The sequence below is a fragment of the Lagenorhynchus albirostris genome, chromosome 19, assembly GCF_949774975.1.
Source record: "Lagenorhynchus albirostris chromosome 19, mLagAlb1.1, whole genome shotgun sequence".
NCBI classification, from domain to species: domain Eukaryota; kingdom Metazoa; phylum Chordata; class Mammalia; order Artiodactyla; family Delphinidae; genus Lagenorhynchus; species Lagenorhynchus albirostris.
Window position 1 is genome coordinate 7,712,083 of NC_083113.1, and position 23,938 is coordinate 7,736,020.

A 23,938-nucleotide genomic window follows, 5' to 3' on the forward strand; every position below is an offset into this window, starting at 1 on the left:
CCCTCTTCATCAGGGGTGGCCTCTCCCTCCACAGGGGGTCTGCAGGAGTCTTGCCCCCTTGGGTCCTGCGCCTGGGCAGGGAGGTGATGGTGGGACAGAGGCAGAGAGCGGCCTGGATGTCGGGGAGGAGCTGGGCCACTCGGGGGGTCCCCGTCCCTCACTGAGCCTCTCCCTCTCTCTCCCTGACAGCCCCCCGGCGCCCAGGCGGAGCATGAACATTGAGGATGGCGCGCGCCCGCGGCTCCCCGTGCCCCCCACTGCCGCCCAGTAGGATGTCCTGGCCCCATGGGGCCCTGCTCTTCCTCTGGCTCTTCTCCCCACCCCTGGGGGCCGGCGGGGGCGGCGTGGCCGTGACATCTGCCGCCGCAGGGGGCTCCCCGCCGGCCACCTCCTGCCCCGCGGCCTGCTCCTGCAGCAACCAGGCCAGCCGGGTGATCTGCACAAGGAGGGAGCTGGCCGAGGTCCCGGCCAGCATCCCCGTCAACACGCGGTACCTGAACCTGCAGGAGAATGGCATCCAGGTGAGCCCGGGGGGTGGGGGAGGGGCCCGGGGGGTGGCCAGTCCCACCTCCCTGAGCTGGCAGAGCCTCCTGGGCGTCCCCACCAGCTCTTCGTGCCCGTACCCTGGGCACTTATGAGATGCTGTTTGCATCCTAGTCATTGAGCCGAGGCTGTCCGGGTTTTCTCGGCACAGGGCTCCCTGTGTCTGTACCAGCACGCGGGGCCCCAGGGCAGGACCATCTGCCCTCCTCCCACAGCACGGCACAGGTGAGCCCTCAGCCTGGCCCCGGAGCCACAGGTCGTGCTGGGGCGACCCTTCCCTGAGGCCCCTGTGCCACCTGCGCCACCGCACCTGCCGCGTGGCGTTGGCCACACGTGATGCATGACTCTGCCCCTCAGTTTCTTCGTCTGGAAAATGGCGATGATATGATCTCTGCCCCAAGGGGCTGGTGCGGGGGCTGATGGGTGTCACACGTGTCAAGGATTTAGAATCGCTCTGGCCCCGGGCGAGCGCTCATATGCTGTGTGGTACGGGGATCACATCCCCACTCGCCGGAGTCGGTGTGAGAGCCCTGTGCTCCCCAGTACCTGGCTGGCACTCGGACGGGGCAGCTGCCATCCGATTATAATTGTCATTAAGATGGGCCGTGGGCTTCCCTGGTGGCGCCGTGGTTGGGAGTCCGCCTGCCGATGCAGGGGACGCGGGTTCGTGCCCCGGTCCGGGAGGATCCCACGTGCCGCGGAGCGGCTGGGCCCGTGAGCCATGGCCGCTGAGCCTGCGCGTCCGGAGCCTGCGCTCCGCAACGGGAGAGGCCACGGCAGTGAGAGGCCCGCGTACCGCAAAAAAAAAAAAAAAAAAAAAAAAAAAAAAAAAAAAGATGGGCCGTAAGTGATGCTTTGGGGGCAGAGCTGTGCTATTTTGAAGCAGGGTCTCCCTCGCTCTGCTTTATTGACGCTGGGGCTGGATCACCCTCAGTGGGGTAGGGGGGCGGGCATCCTGTGCACTGTAGGACGTGGGGCAGCTTCCCCGGCCACTAGGGGCCAGTAGCATCCCGCCCCCCGGTTCCAAATGTGTCTCCAGATGTTGCCAGATACTCCCGGGGGAGGGAGGGAATTTCCCCACCCCCACCCCCGGTTGAGAAACACTGTTTTTTTTTTTTTTTGAGCCTGGGCCACCACAGTGCAAGCGCTAACCGCTGGACCACCAGGGAATTCCCCTGACCTCCATGTCTTTAAAGCTGCAGCCAGCAACCGCTCCTCCTGCAGCCAGCACCCCCTTCCCCCATCCAGTTCCGTCCCCCACGGCCCTCAGCATTTAACACAATGCCCGTTTACTTCTAGACAGAGGCCAGGAGTGTGAGATCAGGGAGGGCGCGTGTGGCTGTCAGTTTTACTCACTGATGTGTCCCGAGTGCCTAGACTACGGCCTCCCACGTGTAAGACAACCAAGAGACGCTGAACGGACCAAAGCGCTAAGGGGGAGGACGGAGATGCTGGGCGCTTGGGGCCCGGAGAGGAAGATGGTGAGGGGAGGTTTGCCTGCGGGACCCCAGGACCCAAGAGAGGCGTATTCAGGCGGAGGGATCGTCTGAGCAGCCCCTCAGGGCTGGGAGGGGGACTGGTTATCACAGAAGAGGCTGGACTTCATTCCACAGAGTCCAGGGGGGCTCTGGAGGGCTTTAGGCAGAGGGCACCATCGGGCTTGTGTGGTAGCCCCTGGGAGGATGGGTTGAGTGTATGCCGTTAGGAGGTGGCGGAGCTGTGGCGCCGGTGTCGCTTGGTCGCTGTCACATGTCAGCCAGTGCCCTGCCCTGGACCGGGGCGGGGGCACCTAGTGCAGTGCCGGCCACTGAGCAGCTGTTGGTGGGACTGAATTGTTCAATGAGCCCCCCCAAAGAGAAAACGGCCCAGTTCCTCCAAAGGGATGCTGCTGGTGGTGTGAACTCAGCGGCTCCTCGTCGCAGATGCGATCCCTGATGCTCTAACCTCCCCCCTTCCGGCTCCCATTTCCCAGTTATCCCAGCCTGGCGTGCCATCCTGTTTATTGGTGGACCGCCTCTTCCCTTCTAGAATGTAAGCCACTCAGGGGCAGGGAAGGGCTTTGCCCAGAGCTGGTCCTAGCAGCATCTGTGGACTGTCACATGAATACACAAAGGATGCGTGGAGCACCAGCAACAAGGGGGCAGGTGTATGGTGAGAATGAAGGGAGGGTGTCGCCCCCTAAAGGGAGGCATGGACAGAGCAGCTGAGACTGCAGCTTGATGTGTGCGAGGCTGGCTCAAACCACGCGAGCAGAAAAGGTAGCCTCTAGGTGGAGGCAGCTGGTGCGGTGGGCCTGGAGCCCAGGGACGCAGTCCTGCAGGGGCAGGGGTGTGGTGATGTGACGCAACTCCAGCTTCAGTGGTCCTTGCCCCACGGCCACCCAGGAAGGGACAGCCTTGCCCTTGGCATTGACCCCCTAAGAGGTCCCCTCTCTGCCCCCACAGAGGGGGGCTCTGGTCCCCAGGCTGTCCAGGACAGTCAGATGGGGGCCCTGATCCCTTCCTCTTCCCCAGGGTCAGACCAGGATGTGCCTTCTTCTCTCCTGGTTCTATGGGCTGGGATAGGAGAGGCCTGCATGGGGACAGGGGATTGACCAAATGCCTTTAAAACAGTGGTTCTCTGGGAATTCCCTGGTGGTCCAGTGGTTAGGACCCGGTGCTCTCACTGCCAGGGGCCCAGGTTCAATCCCTGGTCGGGGAAGTAAGATCCCACAAGCTCCTCGGATCTGCCAAAAAAAAAAACAAAAAAGACACGGATATCAGGGTGGCCTCATGGAGAAGGTGATATCTGAACAAATGTTTGGAGGGGGTGACGGTGGGAGCCTTGTGGGGCATTCCAGGCAGGGGGCAGCAGGTGCAAAGGCCCTGGGGTAGAGCCTGCCTGTGTAGGAGGAAAAGCCACGAGCCTGGCGTGGCTGGAGCGGAGTGAACTATGGGGAGAGGGCGGGGGGTGAGGACAGAGATGGGACAAAGGGGCTCGGGGTCACGGTGAGGACTTGGGCTCTTCTCTGCATGAGACAAGAGCCAGGGGAGGCTTTGAGCAGAGGACAGACGGGCTCTGACTTGGGTCTCTCTCTGGCCAAGGTGTGGGGACTGTAGGGGCAAGGGCGATGGCAGAGAGGCCTGTTCGGAGGCTGGTGCAGAGTTCACGAGAAAGAGAGACTGGCTGCCCCAGGTTGGCCCAGACTGGTTGCAGTGGAGGTGTGGGGAGCAGACAGATTCTGGGTCTGTTTTTTGGTGGTGCTTTTTGTTTGTTTGGTTGGTTGGTTGGTTGGTTTTTTGGCTGCGTTGGGTCTTTGTTGCTGTGCACGGGCTTTCTCTAGTTGCGACAAGGGGTGGCTACTCTTCATTGCGGTGAGCGGGCTTCTCTTGTGGAGCATGGGCTCTAAGCATGCGGGCTTCAGTAGTTGTGGCATGCAGGCTCAGTAGTTGTGGTGCATGGGCTTAGTTGCTCTGCAGCATGTAGGATCTTCCCTGACCATGGCTCGAATCTGTTTCTCCTGCACTGGCAGGCGGATTCTTAACCACTGCAACACGAGGGAAGACCCTGGGTCTGTTTTGAAGGTGGAGACCGCAGGATTTTCCAGCAAAGTGGATATGGGAAAAGGAGAGAGGATGACTCTGTAGGTCTGAGTGGACCCCTTGGTTGGACCTGTCTGCTCGTGTGTCTCTCACCCCATCTCCCGGGCCACTGGTCTCCAAACGATGTGACCCACATCCCTGTCAGAATATACATAGATGAATTTTATTACTAAAGTCATGCAAACGTCTACAGCATCCATGGGTCGTGTATATTATAAAACTTGCACAAAAATGGCCACGTTAAAGGATGGGAAGCATGTCTTGAAATCCTAACGCTTTCGTTTCTCACCCCTGGGGATTCTTGTAGCCCCCTGCTCTGGAGACCTCCGACCCCACCCCACCCCCAGACTGCACATTCCCTGAGGCCAGGGAATGTCCAGTCTGCAAAAGTGAACGATTCAAAATGTTCAATGGAATCTTCCTCCCTCAGTGGACACCTCGCAGATGGCGGGAGGAGTGGGGCCGCCATTAGAGGGGTTTTACCAAATAATTTTTTTTTTTTTTTTTTTTTGCGTTACGCGTGCCTCTCACTGTTGTGGCCTCTCCCGTTGCGGGGCACAGGCTCCGGACGCGCAGGCTCCGCGGCCATGGCTCACGGGCCCAGCCGCTCCGCGGCACGTGGGATCCTCCCAGACCGGGGCACCAACCCGTGTCCCCTGCATCAGCAGGCGGACTCTCAACCACCGCGCCACCAGGGAAGCCCCCAAATAACTTTTTAATTATCCAGATAAGAAATGAAAAACCTCAACCCTGGCCCCACTGCCTAGATACACATAACTACTGTTTACATTTTGTTTTAAAGCCTTCCTGGCTCTTTTCTGTGCCTATGTAAATGTGGTTTTAAATGATTTATTATAGAATGAATACAAACTAATTTAGAAAAACTAGAAAAGATACCTAAGTAAGAACACAGGGACAAAAGCCAAGTGTAATCCAACAACCACAGGTAACTCCCGTTAACATTTGGTGTCTTTTTATTCAGACTCTGCATGCGCACCTCCGTGTGCACGACAGGGTTGGGTCTCTAAATGGATATTTTGGGTTTTTTTTAAAAAAAAAAAAGAAAAAATGGAATCACCCCATTTCTTACTGGCTGGCAACTGGCTTTTGGCACCTAGGAGTTCAACCATGAATATCTTTCTCCCTGATTCTGATACTTGTCTATTACGTGGATTTTAATGACTGCATTGGATTCCGATGCGTGAGCGTCCAGTTAATTAACTAGTCCCATCTTATTTCCAGTGTTTTATTTTATTTTATAAATTTGTTTATTTATTTTTGGGTCTTCGTTGCTGCTCACGGGCTTTCTCTAGTTGCGGCGAGCGGGGGCTACTCTTCGTTGCGGTGCACAGGCTTCTCATTGCGGTGGCTTCTCTTGTTGAGGAGCACAGGCTCTAGGGGTATGGGTTTCAGTAGTTGTGTCACGCGGGCTCAGTAGTTGTGGCTCGCGGGCTCGAGAGCGCAGGCGCACGTTATGGCACACGGGCTTAGCTGCTCCGTGGCATGTGGGATCTTCCCGGACCAGGGCTCGAACCCGTGTCCCCTGCATTGGCAGGCGGATTCTTAACCACTGCGCCACCCAGTGTTTTCACTGATGTAAACAACACTGCAGTGAACATCCTCAGTTCTTGTTCTTTGTACTATTCTGGATGCTGCCCTTGGGGTAAATTCCTAGAAGAGGGATTGTGGAGTCGGAGGCTGTGACCCCCCCCAAGGTGCACAGACACGAGGCCCGGCACCAAAGCTCTGTAGAGGTGGCCTGAGTTGTGGAGATTCGAGAGTCCCCCCGTGTCCACGGTCACCTGCTTGTCATCTGGCTCCTGCCCAGATGGTCACTTCCATGAGGGCAGGGACTTCGCCCTGCTCCCTGTGTCATCCGCAGCGCCTAGACCAGAGTCCGGCGCACAGTAGGTGATCAGCAGTTATTTGAGAATGGAAGGCCAGCCCCAGGGGACCTGGCAGAGACCGGGGGAGCCTCCGTGAGCGGGAGCAGGGGGTGAATCCTGCAGTGCCCGCCCTGAGAACTGGGGCAGCCCTGAGGTTCCCATCACCTGTTCCCACTCACCCCTGGCCTGCGGTCCAGCGAGGGCGAGGACCACGCAGGGAGCACAGGGACTCCAAGCACACGTGGCCACGGGGACAGGGGCTGAGCCTACAGAGATGCCTTCTAGGCAAAGCCCTGGGGACTCGCCTTCCCTCTGCCCTGTAGCCCTGTTGCCACTCAAGCCGGGCACCTGCCACCACCGGGCGGGCCCAGGGACACCTCTGTTTCCCTGTGCACTTGGGTCCACATAGACGCTGTGCCGCTGGGCTGGCCTCAGCCAGCTCCCCCCTCCTCAGGCAGGCAGGGGTCCTCCCTGGGCCCCCTTCCTCGGTCACAGGTCACAGCCTCGTCTCCTTGCCCCTACTCTGCTCCCCTCCCCTCCCCCAGAGCCAACCACCCTCATGGGTTTACTCTGGATCTTTCTGCTTCTGTGAGTTCTTGCAAAATGCTTATTGTTGCTTTGTGGGCAGGTGTTTTTAATTTATGTAAATGAAGGTGCGTTCTAGATGGCTTTCTTTGTCCGCCGTTTTCACTTGGCCTGGGTTGTGAAGAGCCGTCCACGTCGCCCTGTGTGTGCGTGTGTGTGCTCGGGTGCTTTAACTGCTGCAGAATTTCCTTGATGGGCGTCCCCCTCCCCTCTGCCCCACCCACCCCCAGGAAGCCTCGAGCTGCTCCTACCACAAAGCCTCCTTTAGGAACCCTTGGGGGGCTGCGGCATGATAATGTGTTTGGAATGTACACCGGGGGCATTGCTGGGTCAGAAGACAGGATGTACTTAACCTCACAAAGTATGCTGACCCGCCCAGGCCTTTAGGGGGCTGCCCTGGTCCCTCCAGGGGTCTACCACGAGGTCCTGTGGGCAAGGCGCGTGGAGTCACTTGACAAGGAAATAGGCTTCCATCCTAAGAAACAGATCAGCCCATCCTGAGATCCTCAGAGGTGCCCAGAGAGTCGTGTTGAATGCTGGATGGCACTACAGTCAAAACGTAGAAGCCGTCTCAGTTCCTGACGACTGGGGCACCGGTTCAGTGAATCACTGCACATCCTTACGACAGATTCTCATGCAGCGATTCAAAATGGAGTTTCGAAGACAATTGAAGGACACAGGGGAATGCTTAGAAGGTCAGGCTGAGCTTTTCAAAGGATGCAAGGAGTATGTCCAATGTGTCTCTAAAATTTAATTTGAAACAAAATTCAGGGACCGCCCAGACCCTTTCACAGTGCCTTTTTTTTTTTCCCTTGGCCGCGCCGCCAGGCTTGTGGGATCTTAGCTCCCCGACCAGGGATTGAACCCCGGGCCCGTGGCAGTGAACGCACCAAGTCTTGACCACTGGAGCGCCAAGGAATTCCCTTAATTTCCTCTTTATGTTTTCTTTATTCCCTAAATTTTCTTCGGTGAGGGCATTTAATACTTTTTGTAATCAGGAAAAATTAAACGTAAAAATAACAAGTACAAAATGTTACACAAGCCGAAGAAAAAGGTCTGCACTGGTTTTTGCTCATCTTCCCCCGGAGGAGGGAGGCGAAACTACAGTTTGTGGAGGATTTGCCCTGACTCGTTTGTTTCCTGGATGGTGGGATTGTTCCCACTTGACGGATGTGGAAACAGAGGCGCAGGTGGCTTGTTCACCTGCTTGTCCAAGGTCACCCAGAGGGCAGTGAGCCCGGGGGCTTGCCCCGGGCCCCAGGAGCCACCGTGGAGAAGCAAGGCCCCGCCAGCCAGCGTTCCGCTTTAGGAAAGTCGATCTGTTGCAAAGAAGAAGCCACCGTAGTGCGTGACCAAGGCAGACACCAGAAATGCTTTTCAGTTACGTGCTAGTTTGTGATTTTCCGGGTGGCCAATCCCCCCGGCATCAGGAAATACAGGGAGTTTTTGACCAGATGGACTTTTCCCAGCCAGAGCCCTTGAAGGAAGGGAATGGGGGACCGAGGGGTGCGGCACTGTCCTCTCTAGAGGTCAGCAAGGGCAGCCCCACCTGCAGGGCCGTGGGACACTCAGGTCACCTGCGCAGGAAGGAGCAGCCAGCCTCCGGGGCCACACCCAGGCCCCCCAGGACGGGATGCCTAATTCAACCTTTCCAGCTTCCGTCCTGACTCTGGTTTCCTCCTTCCTTCCCCTGGAAGCACCCCCAGAACCCTGGATCATCCCGTCGTCCCCTCTGGCAGTTTCCACACCTGTCAAATGGGACTGCAGATGCCTTGTCTGTTTCTTCCTGACTTATTTTTATTATCACGTGTAAGACACACATACGAACACGGACGTGAATGTCCAGCTCAAAAGGTCATCAGAAAGAGAAGGGCCACGTCAGTGCCACCAGGGCAAGAAACAGAATATAAAGACCCCTGAAGCCCCTGTGCTCTCCCCTCATTTCCTCCCCCTTCTCCCCAGAGACAACCCTCCCCAGAGTCCTCCAGGCGCCTACACTCCTGCACGTCCGGCCTCCTCGGCTCAGCACAGCTGCTGAGACGCATCCTTGGTGTTTCCTGTGCTGTGGCTTTTCCCCTTTTCCTTTTGTATCCTTGGATCCCATTCTATCTGATGCAGATACCCCAATTCCTGTACGCATTTCTATCGATGGGCATTTAGATCGTCTCCAGTCTGGGGCTCTCACTCTGCCTGGTTTTAGATTTAGTTTCTTCGAGCCGAGCCGGAGGAGATGTGGGTGGAGCCCCTCCCCCATTTATTCCGTGAGAGTGGCCTGCCTGCCTCGGGCTGGGGCAGGAGGTGGGGGGTGGCGCCAAGGCTGCCTCAGACTTCGTTGGCGAGCGACTCAGGAAAGGGGGATACACGCTTCCTGCCTCACACCTCACGGGGCGAGTCTGATGCCAGAGAGCTGGTCCGCTTCTTTGAACAGCAGACCCTGAGGTGTCCCCTCGGGTACCTACCCTGATGAAGGAAGTGTCCTTCAGGACGCAGCCCCACTCCTCCCCCCTCCAGCCTCCTGCATCCCGGGCATCACACTGGCCCTTTGCACTCCCTCCTAGCTCAGCACCTTCACACATGGTGTTTCCTCTTTCTGGAATACTCTTCCAGTTTCCCAATCACCTAGGTAACACCAGCACTTAAGATTGTAAGGAACCATTGGGGTTTGAATCACAACTCCTCAAGAACATTATGGAACTCATCGGGGCCTCAGTTTTGTCATCAGTAAAATGGGGATAACAGTCCTTCCATCTTAGGGCCACCAAGAAATTCCATGTCTTTAACCTTTGGACCAGCATGTAATGAGAACCACTGCATGCCAGGTGGTCTTGGGGGCCCTGGGGACTCAGTGGTCTCAGCAGCTCAGATGAGGGAAGAGGGGCTGGCGAGCGGTCAGCTCCTGAGAGGTCCAGCTAGTGTTGATAGTGAGACCATCATCAGGGTCGGTCACTGTCATCTTTCTTGAGTCAGAGAAATGTCTTGGCCTCAGAGGCACCTTCTCTGAGCCCCCGTTCCAGTCAGGCCCACGGGTCCCTCTGGTGCCCAAATCTGTTGGTCACACTTGTGGTCGCCGCTGGCCCCAGCACTCAGCACAGAGCCTGATGGACTGTAGGTCCCCAAATACAACTGTTAAGTTAATGCATCAGAGAATGGCTTGCCGTCTTGCCGAGCCATGTGGCCTCTGAACCTTACTACAGGCCCAGATCTCACCCCCACTTCTCAGTTGGGCAGACTGAGGGCCTCAGAGGCGGAAAGTGGAAGACGATTCATGCAGACCCAGCACTGCTCCAAGCCCTTCCCACGGCGACCCTGTGAGCAGGGCCTGTTCTTATCCCCACTGTACAGATGAGGAAACTGAGGTGCAGGAGTAAGACTCTGGTGCAAGAGGCCACAGTCAGTGGAATTGGGACTTAGCCCAGGCAGGCAGGCTGCAAGACTGGATTTCTTCGGCACCATTCCTTTGATCTGTGTTTCTGTTTTTGTGCCAGTACCATACTGTTTTGATTACTATAGCTTTGTAGTATAGTCTGAAGTCAGGGAGTCTGATTCCTCCAGCTCCGATTTTCTTTCTCAGGGTCACTTTGGGTATTCAGGGTCATTTGTGTTCCACACGAATTTTTAAATTTTTTGTTCTAGTTCTGTGAAAAATGCCATTGGTAATTTGATAGGGATTGCATCGAATCTGTAGATTGCCTTGGGTTCTTCAGTGCCATTCCTGATGCTTCCTAATTCGTAGCTACTGGGCTCTCCACCCTGGCAAACTGATGACAGAACTGTAATCGAGTCCTGACTCCATCTCCGGAGTCCCTGCTCTGGCCTGACCTTGCCCATCAGGACACTCCCCCAAGCTTCCTCCCGGCCACCTGGCCACAGTCTGTTCCCCAACCCTCAGCCAGAGTCATCACGTCATTCCTGGGCTTTAAAATGGCCCATGTTCCCCCAAGAGAAGACCCTTCTTAAACTGGGTGTCCCAGCCGCACCTTACTCAGGGACGCCCCCTGCTGGGCTCAGACACCCTTCCCTCCCTTCGAAAAACACGCTGTCCCTGAATAGATAAAAGTCACTTTCTGTGCTTGCCCACACCGGGCACAGGCGTGATCCTCAAGATGCCACCATGAAGTCTCCACCTGGAAACAGGCTCCGACTGAGAGGAGGCTGAGACTCACGCGTCCCTCTCCCTACACTGCCTGTCCCTCCCGTGTCTGACCGGCCCTGGCTAGTCCATCACCCAATTCACATACCTGATTCATTTATTAAGCACCTACTGTGTGCCAGGCACTGCTGTAAGCACAGTGAGCAGGACAGATTCACGTCCCTGCCCTGGTGAAGCTGGGAGGAAACAGAGACAGTGCAGGAGGTGCACAGCACAATGCCAGTGTTTTTTTGTTTGTTTGTTTTGTTATTTAGTTATTTATTTTTGGCTGCGTTGGGTCTTCGTTGCTGCGCGTGGGCTTTCTCTAGTTGCAGTGAGCAGGGGCTACTCTTTGTTGAGGTGCGCGGGCTTCTCATTGTGGTGGCTTCTCTTTTTGCGGAGCCCAGGCTCTAAGCGTGGAGGCTTCAGTAGTTGTGGCACGCGGGCTTAGCTGCTCCGCAGCATGTGGGATCTTCCCAGACCAGTGCTCGAACCCGTGTCCCCTGCATTGGCAGGCAGGTTCTTAACCGTTGCGCCACCAGGGAAGTCCCAATGCTGGTGTTCTGGGCTGTGCCACACGGCATGTGGGATCTTAGTTCCCCGACCAGGGATCAAACCCGTGCCCCCTGCAGTGGAAGCGTGGAGCCCTAACCACTGGACCTCCAGGGAATTCCAATGCCAGTGTGTTTTAGATGGAGATGAGCTGAGTGAAACAGTCAAGGAGGAGAGGGAGGTGCAAGTGGGGGAGGGGCGTGCCTTGAGCCTGAGCCTAACCCCACTGCCCCCACCCACCATCTTAGGCAAAGCTGGGGTGCACTTGGCGGCTGGCACCCCCCTCTGGTATAGAGCTCGCCCCTGCATTGTCTGCACGCAGGTTTACATACTATCTGGGCTCCTGGGTTGGGGGTTGAGGGCAACTTCTCCTCAGTTCTAGGAGGCAGATCTTATAAGCCCCGCTGTACAGGTGGGGAAGTGGCCCCAGGGGGTCTGAAATTTGCTCCAAGTCATAGAAGCAGTAAAGGGCAGAGTCTGGATCGGGACCCCGGCTGTCTGACCCCAGAGCTTTAACCACCAGGCCGCAGGGCTCAACCTGCAATGACAGCCGGGCAGGGCTGGGGGCCGGGGATGAGACAGGTCTGTCTGAGCACAGTGGTCATTTGGGCAGCTGAGGACCCGTGGGGATCAGGCTCTCTCCTCTCTCGCTCTGGCCAGAGCCCTTCCTGCCTGCCTCCTGTAGCTGAGGTTGGCCGGCCCATGGTGGAGGCCGAGGCTGGTTCCATCTGCCCTCGCCCAGGATGGCCGCTGGGGGTGGGACATGGAGCCTCTAGGATGCCCCCCACCCCTGTTAGAGGGGTTGCCTGACATGGCCTGGAACCTCCTAGCAGGGACAAATTTAGGATTTGTTTTTGGCGGTGGGGGGGGTAACGGAGAGGGTGCTGCATTCTGAGTGGCCACCCTGCCCCTGAGCTGGGCTGTATTGTCGTGGTACATGCTTGTTCTCTCTTAGTCCTCCGGGCCCCTGTCCCCACGTTACAGAGGAGACTGAGGCCCCAGGAGGCCGAGTCTAGGCCTGGGGCAGGGCAGGGGGGCTCAGTGAGCAAAGGCGGGGGCCTACACGGGCCCCCATGCTTGGCCGGCTCTGGCCACGTCCTGGCGGTCAGGGAAATCCCTACTGAAAAGCGATGCACGAGTCCCTGATCTCAGAGAAGGAAGAAATACGAGGAGTTGGCATAAAAACAGCCGGTATGGGGGAAAAGAAAAAAAAGGCTTTTAAATTATGAACGTAAAATAATTAACAAGATAAAAAAAAACCAACAGTAAGCTTACTAAACTTTTGTTATCGGTTCATTACATTCAAAACCCATATAAGCAATTTATCTTAATAGCGTTAAGATGAACAATTTACTTCATCATTTTCCAACCACAGTTAAATTTTTAATAAGGGATTTCTTGACAGTTTATTTTCTTAAAAATCCCAACAGAACACAACAGGGTTTTTTCTAGAATTAGTAGTGTTTACCTACCACCACCAAAGTGGAAAGTCCCCTAAATAATAGGCCAAGTTACAGGATGGAAAGAGAGGGGAGAAGCCCCCGTCAGGCTGGGAGGTGGTCACTGATGCGACCATGTTCCGGTGCCTGACTGGTGTCTGCATCTTGGCAATCAGCACAGCACCGGGCGCACAGGTTGGGGAGGGCTTAGCAAACGTGGGCTGAAGGAGGGAGGGGACTTGGTGACTTGGGTAGTTAGGACCCCAGGCCCAGCTCCTCTGCCACATCACAGGATGTCAGCATCCCATCAGGCCAAAGATGTCGGGCTGGGAGGGCAGGGGGATTTGCCTGCTTCGAGAACCAGTCCCCACCTTGTCTATCCCACTCTGTGTCAGTGAGCAGGCCCTGGGCCTCAAAGAGGATTTGAGATCATCTGGCCTCAGGGGTTTCAAATTGTGCTGTGAAGGGGCCACAAGCCTGCCTCTCCCCCTGCAACCAGGGCAGCTCCCCAGATCCAGATCCCTTTATACCATTACCACTTGAATGATCATTTGCATAATAGTATGTTTAGTGTTTCTCCTCCCCTCTCAAGGTCAGGCTCTGGGAACTTGGCTATGGCCGTCTTGACCATGCAGGACCCCCAGAACCGGCATGATGCTTGACACACAGCAGGCACTCAAAGAATATCCGTCAAATGAGCAAATCACCACATGGGTGATGTTTGAATAATGAACGGGCTCCGCAGCTCAAAAAACACACCAAAACCCACACACAGCCCAACCCTCTTGGTTTAGGTGGGTGCGCATGGTGGAGACCTGGTGTTTAGATTCAGGAGAAGCCGACTTTGAGTCCTAGTTCTGCTACTTTGGAGCTGTGAGACTGAGGGCAAATGACTTCACCTCAGTGAACCTCCATTCCCTCGGCTGTAAACCATCAAATATGAAGAAGGAAGGCAGGGACGTGTGGTTGATAATCTCCATGTGACAGGATTTCCACAAGGATTCAAGGAGATCATGACCTCAGAGTGTTTAGCACAGGGTCCAGTGAATACTAGGCACTTAACACATACTGGATCCCCCCTTTTGCCTTATTAGAAACCCGCCCTGCATGGCACTTTGTCAGAGTCAGAGATGGGATCCGCCTTGTATTGTTTGGAAGAAGAGGAGAGGAGTTGCTTGGCTTTGCTCTTTAGGTATGCATGCTAAATCTTAAGGCTAACCACTAAAAGGAGAGAAAATACATAAATCCTAAGATAGTAAATGGGGGAAATAGAATAAGAAACTCGATCTTTGCAAAAGGTCATAGGAAAGGGGAATGAATAGGCTGCAAAAAAAAAAAATCAGGACAAATAGAAAGCGTGAAAAAACATAGGAAGAATAATTCCAAATAGATTAGTCATTACAATAAATGTAAACAGACTAAACTTCCTGTCAAAAGACAGAGATTTTCAGACTGAATTAAAAACAAAATCCAGGGCTTCCCTGGTGGCGCAGTGGTTGAGAGTCCACCTGCCGATGCAGGGGACACGGGTTCGTGCCCCAGTCTGGGAAGATCCCACATGCCGCGGAGCGGCTGGGCCCGTGAGCCATGGCCGCTGAGCCTGTGCATCCGGAGCCTGTGCTCCACAACGGGAGAGGCCACAGCAGTGAGAGGCCCGCGTACCACCAAAAAAAAAAAAAAAAAAATCCAAGAGGCATACCTAAAACATAAAGACAGAAAGGATGAAAGCAAAAATGATGGCAAACACTAACCTAAAGAAAGCTGGTGTGTCTTTAATAATATCAGACACATGGACTTTAAGGCAAAAAGAAGAATAAGTTGGAAACAGTACCAAAAACAGAACACTGGTGCTCTTTCAGCTCCCAAGTTGTGTCACTGAGGATTTCAACATTTTGGGTGCTGTCACCCAGGCCGAAAGCCATGCAAGCACGTTGACTCACACAGTGGGTACTCTCCAAATATGAGCCTTGTCCATTCTGAAGTCCGCCATGAACTAGGCCTTGACCTGAGCGCAGGGAATGCAGAAATGACTCAGATGGAGTCTCTACTCATGAAGACTCGCAGCCTAGACAAGGAGACAGATGCATTGAACCAGTGTGAGAAGGGTCTGATAAGAGGATGCCTGTGATGTGTCGGTGAACAGGAGGCCAAGAGAGCCTCCGGCAGAAAGCGATTGGAACATCCCAGAGAACTAGGGGGAAGATGGCATTCCAGGCAGAGGGCACAGCCTGTGCAAAGGCAGAGAGGCTGAGCAGAGCCTGGGGAGCGCATAGAACCCCAGACATCTCCCTGTGGCTGGAGTCGACGAGGGGCCAGTGGGGCAGGTCCTGCAGAGCTGCTGACACCAGGCTGAGGGTCATAGGGAGCCATGGGAGGGCTGTGAGCAGGGATCTGGTAGGGTCTGAACTGCATCTTAGACAATTCTGACAGCTGATGTAGAGGCAAGAGGCTGGGGAAGAAACTGGAAGCCCAGAGGCAGGACAACTGTTAATGATCATTATCAGCTGCATCAACAATTTAAAAATATGTATTATTGCCCGCTTGCCACGTCCCAAGCATTCGTTATCTTGTCCAAGCCTCACAATAACCCTGCAGGACCTGCGAGGAAAGTGGGCTCAGAGACGTTAGGACACTCAGCCAGGTTCACACAGCTGGTCAACAGCAAAGCCGAGATTCAGACCCAGCCCTGACTCCACCCCCCACCCACTAGGCTACTCCCCAGTCACCCTGCAGAGAGGAGGAGGGAGAAAAGACTGGAATCCTGTTAAAAATAAAGGGACTCACTATTTTAAGCAATCCTACAGCACATCCTCAATAAAACCAGACTTCCCTTCTCAGCAACACCCCCGTCCTGCTTATTCCCAAGCGCATCATTCAAGTGGCTGGCGGGGGGACCCCACCCGCTGTGGGAGTGCCCCTGCATCTCCCTTCACACACCCCCTTCTCATCGCAACTGGGACAAAGCACGTGGAGCAGCCGCAGCCTCGGGCTCTGCCAGGACGCACCTTATGGACATGGTGTGGTTTCAGTTGCTTTGTCCAGAGGATCAGGGAGACCTGGGCTGGACTCCCAGCTGCAGGCTTCCCACTTTCCCCGGGGAAGGTGAGCAGCCCTGCTGAGTCGCTTGACCTCACTGAGCCTCAGCTCCTGATCTCGGAAACGGGGCACGATGCTGGCCTGTGTGCTGCCCGGGTTCAAACCCCTCATCGAGTAACCTCGCTGAGTGGTTCCTTCTGTGAAAGTGAGCTAACAACACCCGCCCTGCAGGGCCGGTGGGGGACAAGCTGAGCTGACGGATGGGGACACCGAGCCCAGAGCCTGGCATTCATCCCTGCAGCCCAGATGCCACCTGCAAGTGCCAAGCCTTGTGCTGAGCGAATCTCACCGATTACCTCGCATCCTCGAAACGGCTCTGCAGGGCTGACATTACAACGCCCTTCCACAGAGAATGGTCCTCCTCCATTTGCCCCTTCAGAACTCCTTTATCCCCGTTCAATAAATAAGCGATGGGCTTCCCTGGAGGCGCAGTGGTTGAGAGTCCGCCTGCCAATGCAGGGGACACGGGTTCGTGCCCCGGTCCGGGAAGATCCCACGTGCCGCGGAGCGGCTGGGCCCGTGAGCCATGGCCGCTGAGCCTGCGCATCCGGAGCCTGTGCTCCGCGGCGGGAGAGGCCACAACAGTGAGAGGCCCGCGTAACGCAAAAAAAAAAAAAAAAAAAAAAAAAAAAAGCATGGATGGATGAGTGTGAGACATTTGGGCTGGGTCCAAGGGAGCGAGCAGGGGTTTTCGAGGTGGATGAAAAGGGAAGGGAATTCTGAGCAGAGGAAAGAGTGTATGCAAAGGCGGAGTGCCTGTGAGATAGCGCCAAGAAGTTGATACTGGCTGAAATGCAGCCAGAGTGAGGGCTGCAAGTGAGGGGAGCCTACAGGCCAGGCCAAGCGGGGCTTCCAAGGCAGGCTGAATTTCCTTGGAGGGCACTGGGGAGCCACGGAGGGCTCTAGAGGAAAGCAGAGGCAGGGCCAGCTCTGGGTGTGGCAAGGCCCTGGAGATGAACTTGAGGGGAGAGACTGGAGGCCAGGCAGTTTGAGGCCTGAGCTGGACCGTGGGGACAGAGAAGATGAGACATTCAAAAGAATTAGAACCGGCAGGCTTGCTGGCTGACCAACCCTAACAAGGGGAGGCCGTGGACGATGCAGGGGGCTCTAGGCTGCAGGCCCGCCTTCGACTGGGAAGGCAGGCTGGAGGGGCCGCGCTGAGAACAGGGACCCCGGGAGGAGCGGGGGCAGGGTGGGGCATGCAGATGGGTTTGCTGGGAACTGGGGAGCCCCCGGAACTACATGTGACTCAGACCAGGCAAGGGGGCGACTCCAACACCTGGGCCAGCAATCCCTTTGTTCTCAGTTTGTCCGTCCAAACCCTCAAGTCTGACCTTCAGACTTCATTCTCTCCCTAGCGATTAGTAATGACTGGATCATTACTTCATTCTCTCCCTAGCGATTAGTAATGCCTGGATCCTCTTATTATTATTACCACTATTATTATTATTAGAAACAGCAACTAGAGGCCTGCTTGGTGCTTTGCCAGCGTTTCCCGGGGCAGTGATAAAAGGCAGTCTGTGAGAAGGGTTCTCGGGTTATTATATTTGGGAAACTCAAGAGTCGAGCAAAGCAAAGGGGCCTGTTTGATCAGGAAAGCTTTTCGTTGTGCTGTTTAGAACCTCACGGGATGGACAGGCAGCGAGAGAACACGGTGGGAGGCGAGGGTCTGGGCTCTTCCCGGGGTCCCTCAGAGGAGGAAAGCAAGGCTCCAGCGGCCCACGCAGCAGAGCTGCGGCTCCAGGGCCCGAGGGCTGTCAGGCCAAGGCTCTCCGGCGCCCCCTTCTTCTCACCGCACACAGGCACGGCCGCATGGGCCACACCGCCGGCAGGCTGCAGAGACCCCAGGCCAGCCCTCGTGATCCTCGTCTAGTTCTAAAGATTAGCCCGTGTTCGCTGCCAGAAATGAGAGGAGGCGGAAGCATGTTAAGGAAAATAAAAAACTGACCTTGTCAGGGCTTCCCTGGTGGCGCAGTGGTTGAGAGTCCGCCTGCCAATGTAGGGGACGCGGGTTCGTGCCCTGGTCCGGGAAGATCCCACATGCCGCGGAGCGGCTGGACCCGTGAGCCATGGCCGCTGAGCCTGCGCGTCCGGAGCCTGTGCTCCGCAATAGGAGAGGCCACAACAGTGAGAGGCCCGCATATCGCAAAAAAACAAAAACAAACAACAACAACAAAAAAACACTGACCTTAGCAATTCCATCTCAACATCAGAAAGGAGGTGTAGCCCCGGGGAGGGATTCTAGGTGGCCACGGAAGTCAGGTTTTAGAAGCATACCCATGATATGGGAAAACGCTCACAATATACTGTTATTGAGGGGAAGTGCAGGACCTGCTGCCGAGGGCGTGGACACATCGGACCCCCGAAGACTTAGTGTGAAAAGAGAGTAAAATATCTCATTTGTAAGTTTCCCTCTTGGTTACATGTTGAAATCATAATATTTTGGACCTATTGGGCTAATCAATTATTAAAATTCGTTTCATCTGTCTTGGTTTTTTTTTAATGTAGCCTCTAGGAAATTTAAAATTAAACAGGTAGCTGGTGTCGTATTTCTGTTGGATCGCGCTGGCAGAAATGGTGGCTGTTATTGTCTTATGATGATAACTGTACCAGGAATATTATTTTCCTTATGCTGGGTGCCTCCCAGGCAGAGTCTTTTCTTAAAGTTTTTACAGTGTTTTTCTACTTAAAAATAATTCTGGGGACTTCCCTGGCGGTCCAGTGGTTAAAGCTCTGCACTTCCACTTCAGGGGCACGGGTTCGACCCCTGGTCAGGGAACTAGGATCCCACATACCGCGCAGCACGGCCAAAAAAAGAAAGTAATTTTTGTTCATTAAAGAAAAAAATAACTGAGTTAAAATTGCCCATAATCCTCATCCGCTGGAGTTCACCACTAAGAGGTGGTTAGGGCATTTCCTTGCAGTCTTTTCTCGGTGCATAGACGCAGATACCTAATTCCTCAGCTGCTTTTTTTAGTTCTACAAAGTGACAAGCACACAGTATGCTACCTAGAGTTCACCATTATCCCCTTAATATTATAATGCAAGTGTTTCCATGGCATTAACTAGGCTTCAGAAACGCTATCTGATGGCTGCATGGTCTTCCGTGCCTCAGTGTACCTGGCTCAGTGATCAGTGGGGAGAATCTGGTAAGATTCTGCCTTCCGTGCCCAGCCCAACACTGCCCCTTCTGTGGTGCATCAGCCTCAGCCCTGAGAGGTGGCAGCCAAGTTCAGGGATTAAGAGCCGTGACTCTGGAGCCAGACAAGCTCTGTCCAATCCCAGATCTGCCATCCCCTCCTGTGCATCCCTGGGCAAGTCACTGCACCTCTCTGTGCCTCCATCTCCTCCCGCTTAGATGGAGATAATTCTTAATGCCTCATGTGAAACCCTTGAGGCTAGTTGAGTTTGGGCCCCTGACATTAGAAAGGTATTAATATACAGCATAGATTTTTACAGCACCCCCAGTTGATCTTATACCCCTTATCAAATCTGGGTATGTTTCTAGAGTGGAATCTTTGAAGAGTCACATGAGTGGGATCAATAAAAGCTTTAAACAGCTTCACAGGACTTCTGATCAGGTTTGGTGCCAAAGTTATGAGAAATGTGGCTTTCAGAGCTCTGTGGATTTCAGAGTTGTGTGTATTGAAGAAGCACCTATCTCACAGGGCAGTTTGGAGGATTGAGTTGTCGGCTCTAAAGCACTTAGAACAGCGTCCGGCACCCAGGAAGTGCCCGATGCATCTTAGCTGCTGGTATAACTATTTTTAATCTTTTTTTTTTTTTTTTGGCCATGCCACACGGCTTGTGGAATTTTAGTTCCCCAACCAGGGATCGAACCCAGGTCCTCCACAGGGTGGGCGCAGAGTCCTAACTACTGGACGGCCAGGGAGTTCCCTATTTTTAATCTTTTTGATTGAGGTGTAATTTACATAGAATAAAATGCCTCTCATGTGATGGGTACAGTTTGGGGAGTTTGGTTTTCTTTTTAATATTTATTTATTTGGCCCCATCAGGTCTTAGTTGCGGCATGCGGGCTCTTCGTCGCGGCACGCGGGCTTCTCTCTAGCTGTAATGCGCCGCGGGCTTAGTTGGCGCGCGGGCTTATTTGCCCCACGCCATGTGGGATCTTATTTCCCCTACCGGGGATCGAATCCACATCCCCTGCATTGGAAGGTGGATTCTTAACCACTGGGCCGCCAGGGAAGTCCCCAGTCTGGGGAGTTTTGACAGTTACACTCACCCTTGTAGGCACCACCCCAACTAGGGACATTCCTATCGGCCCGGAAAGTTCTCTCGTGCCCCTTCCCAGACTGGCCTCCCCCTGCCCCAACACACACACACACACACACACACACACACACACACACCTTTGTGGAATGGACAGGGTCCTACGGCATGTGCTCCTTGGCATCTGCCTGCTTTTGCTCAGCCTGACGCCCATGAGATCCATCCAAGTCATTGTGTGGCAAGTTCATTCCTTGTCATTGCTGAGCCATAGTGTTCCATCCTACAGACACAGAGCGTGGGCCCTTCACCTGCTGCCGGACGCTGGGTCATTTCCGGCTTAGGCTGTAATGAACACAGATGCTGCAAGCACCCGTCACAGGCCTTTGGATGGATATCTGCTGTCATTTCTCTTGGGGAAATACTCGGGCGTAGAATGGCCGGGTCCTGTGTAACTAACTCTCTGTTTGACTTTATAAGAAACCATCAAACTGCTTTCCACAGTGAGCTCATGGTCTTACAGCAAAGGTGGAGAGACGGGGAGGCTCGGCACCCTCACCAGCACTCAAAACTCTGTGATCCAGACACAGAGAACAGACGCGTGGTTGCCAAGGGGGAGGGGGGAGGGGGGAGGGTTGGAGTGGGAGTTTGGGATTAGCAGATGCAAAGTATTATATATAGAAGGTATAAACAACAAGGTCTTACTGTATAGCACAGAGAACTATATTCAATATCCTGTGATAAACCATCATGGAAAAGAATGTGAAAAAGAATGTGTATATATATTCTTTTTCATATATGAATATGTACATATATTTTCATATATGTACAACTGAATCACTTTGCTTTACATTAGAAATGAACATTAAATCAACTATACTTTAGGGACTCCCCTGGCGGTCCAGTGGTTAGGAGTCTGTGCTTCCACCGCAGGGGATTCGGGTTCGATCCCTGGTTAGGGAACTAAGATCCTGCAAGCCACAGGGAGCATCCAATAAATAAATAAATAAATAAACTATACTTTAATAAAATAAAAAATTTTAAAAACCCTCTGTGGTCGACTCCGTTAGTATCAGTATCACTGATGGTGTCGCCCCTTCCCGACCCCAGGTGATCCGGACGGACACATTCAAACACCTGCGGCACCTGGAGATCCTGCAGCTGAGTAAGAACCTGGTGCGCAAGATCGAGGTGGGCGCCTTCAACGGGCTGCCCAGCCTCAACACCCTGGAGCTGTTCGACAACCGGCTGACGACAGTGCCCACGCAGGCCTTCGAGTACCTGTCCAAGCTGCGGGAGCTCTGGCTGCGGAACAACCCCATCGAGAGCATCCCGTCGTACGCCTTCAACCGCGTGCCCTCGCTGCGCCGCCTCGACCTGGGCGAGCTCAAGCGGCTGGAGTACATCTCCGAGGCAGCCTTCGAGGGCCTGGTGAACCTGCGCTACCTCAACCTGGGCATGTGCAACCTCAAGGACATCCCCAACCTGACGGCCCTGGTGCGCCTGGAGGAGCTGGAGCTGTCGGGCAACCGGCTGGACCTGATCCGCCCGGGCTCCTTCCAGGGCCTGACCAGCCTGCGCAAGCTGTGGCTGATGCACGCCCAGGTGGCCACCATCGAGCGCAACGCCTTCGACGACCTCAAGTCGCTGGAGGAGCTCAACCTGTCCCACAACAACCTGATGTCGCTGCCCCACGACCTCTTCACGCCCCTGCACCGCCTCGAGCGCGTCCACCTGAACCACAACCCCTGGCACTGCAACTGCGACGTGCTCTGGCTGAGCTGGTGGCTCAAGGAGACGGTGCCCAGCAACACGACGTGCTGCGCGCGCTGCCACGCGCCCGCCGGCCTCAAGGGGCGCTACATCGGCGAGCTGGACCAGTCGCACTTCACCTGCTACGCGCCCGTCATCGTGGAGCCGCCCACGGACCTCAACGTCACCGAGGGCATGGCCGCCGAGCTCAAGTGCCGCACGGGCACGTCCATGACCTCCGTCAACTGGCTGACGCCCAACGGCACCCTCATGACCCACGGCTCCTACCGCGTGCGCATCTCTGTCCTGCACGACGGCACGCTCAACTTCACCAACGTCACCGTGCAGGACACGGGCCAGTACACCTGCATGGTGACGAACTCGGCCGGCAACACCACCGCCTCGGCCACGCTCAACGTCTCGGCCGTGGACCCCGTGGCGGCTGGAGGCGCCGGGGGCGGCGGGGGCGGCCCCGGGGTCGGGGGCGGCGGCGGGGGCAGCGGCGGCTACACCTACTTCACCACGGTGACGGTGGAGACCCTGGAAACGCAGCCCGGGGAGGAGGCCCTGCAGCCGCGGGGGACCGAGAAGGAGCCGCCGGGGCCCACGACGGACGGCGTTTGGGGCGGGGGCCGGCCGGGGGAGGCGGCCGGCCCGGCCTCGTCGTCCACCACGGCGCCCGCCCCGCGCTCCTCGCGCCCCACGGAGAAGGCGTTCACGGTGCCCATAACGGACGTGACGGAGAACGCCCTCAAGGACCTGGACGACGTCATGAAGACCACCAAGATCATCATCGGCTGCTTCGTGGCCATCACGTTCATGGCCGCCGTGATGCTCGTGGCCTTCTACAAGCTGCGCAAGCAGCACCAGCTCCACAAGCACCACGGGCCCACGCGCACAGTGGAGATCATCAACGTGGAGGACGAGCTGCCCGCCGCCTCCGCCGTGTCCGTGGCCGCCGCCGCCGCTGTGGCCGGCGGGGGCGGCGTGGGCGGGGACAGCCACCTGGCCCTGCCCGCCCTGGAGCGCGACCACATCAACCACCACCACTACGTGGCGGCCGCCTTCAAGGCGCACTACAGCAGCAACCCCAGTGGCGGGAGCTGCGGGGGCAAGGGTCCGCCCGGCCTCAACTCCATCCACGAACCTCTGCTCTTCAAGAGCGGTTCCAAGGAGAACGTGCAAGAGACGCAGATCTGAAGCCTCCGGCCTGCCGGGCAGGGGGACACCCCCGGGGCGGGGGCCGGACCGGGACCCTGCCCCCAGCCCCAGCCCCGCACAGGGGAGGTCGGGGCAGGCAGCTCGGAGCCCCACCCGCGTCCGCACCCCAGGGCATCTCGCCCCAGCGAGGACAGTGCGGGGCTCCGGGAATGGAACCCCCGGGGTTCCGGCCTCGCCCCCCTCCTCGGTCGCGGGAGGGGACGCAGGACGGGAGTGGCCGGAACCCTCCGCTTTTCCTCCTCGCTCTTCCGACCAACTGCTCCCGGCCCTCCGCCTTCCGGGGGAGAGAGGAGCTTTTTTCAGGGGTGTCCTCTCCCCTCACGCCCAACAGCCCTCCTTTTACGATTCAGTTTTTGCAGTTTGACGCCTGTCCCCACCCCACCCCCAGCCCCGCCCTCTAAACTGAAGAGACAGCCACGTGGTCAGAGCCTCCCGAGCCCCTGGCCCTGCCCTGGGGGAGTCCATTCCCGGCCCCTGGTCCCCATTGGCCGGGGGCGGGGCGGCCTCAGCCCGCCCCCCACCGTTGCCCCCAGCCCTCTCCTGCCCCACAGACTCTTTTGATACTGAAGGGAGGTTTGCGTCAACGACTACCTGCTCTGTAATTACTTTAAAAAAAAAAAAAACACGGAAAAAGTAAAAAAAAAAAAAAATTTTTTTTTTTTTGGTTATGAAAGCATGGAGGAGAGAGAAAAGAAAGGGAACATGGGTGGGCAGTAGAATGAGAAGATGGAAAACTCCAGGCCCCATCTGGAAGGTCAGTGGGAGAGCCGGCACCTCTGAGTGGTCTTAGGCCCCTACCCTTTCACAGGGTAGGCCGAGGCCCTAGAGAGGGGCTTGGTCACCCAGCACGCCTGGCATTTGTGTTTATTCTGCCTGCACCCCTTTTGAGGCATGTACTAGGGTCCTCTCCCCCAACCTCCCACCTCA

The 23,938-nt window shown here is 55.7% G+C and overlaps 2 protein-coding genes across 2 annotated transcripts in view; one reads left to right on the top strand and one right to left on the bottom strand.

Annotated features, from left to right (window-relative positions):
• EMC10 (ER membrane protein complex subunit 10) overlaps positions 1-23,938 on the bottom strand; it is a 97,518-nt gene that overhangs the window by 42,206 nt on the left and 31,374 nt on the right. The window lies entirely within an intron of this gene.
• LRRC4B (leucine rich repeat containing 4B) lies at positions 225-22,990 on the top strand. The gene is made up of 2 exons (XM_060132054.1): positions 225-521; positions 21,149-22,990. Exons 1-2 carry the CDS (start codon positions 225-227, stop codon positions 22,988-22,990), a joined length of 2,139 nt encoding a protein of 712 aa, XP_059988037.1.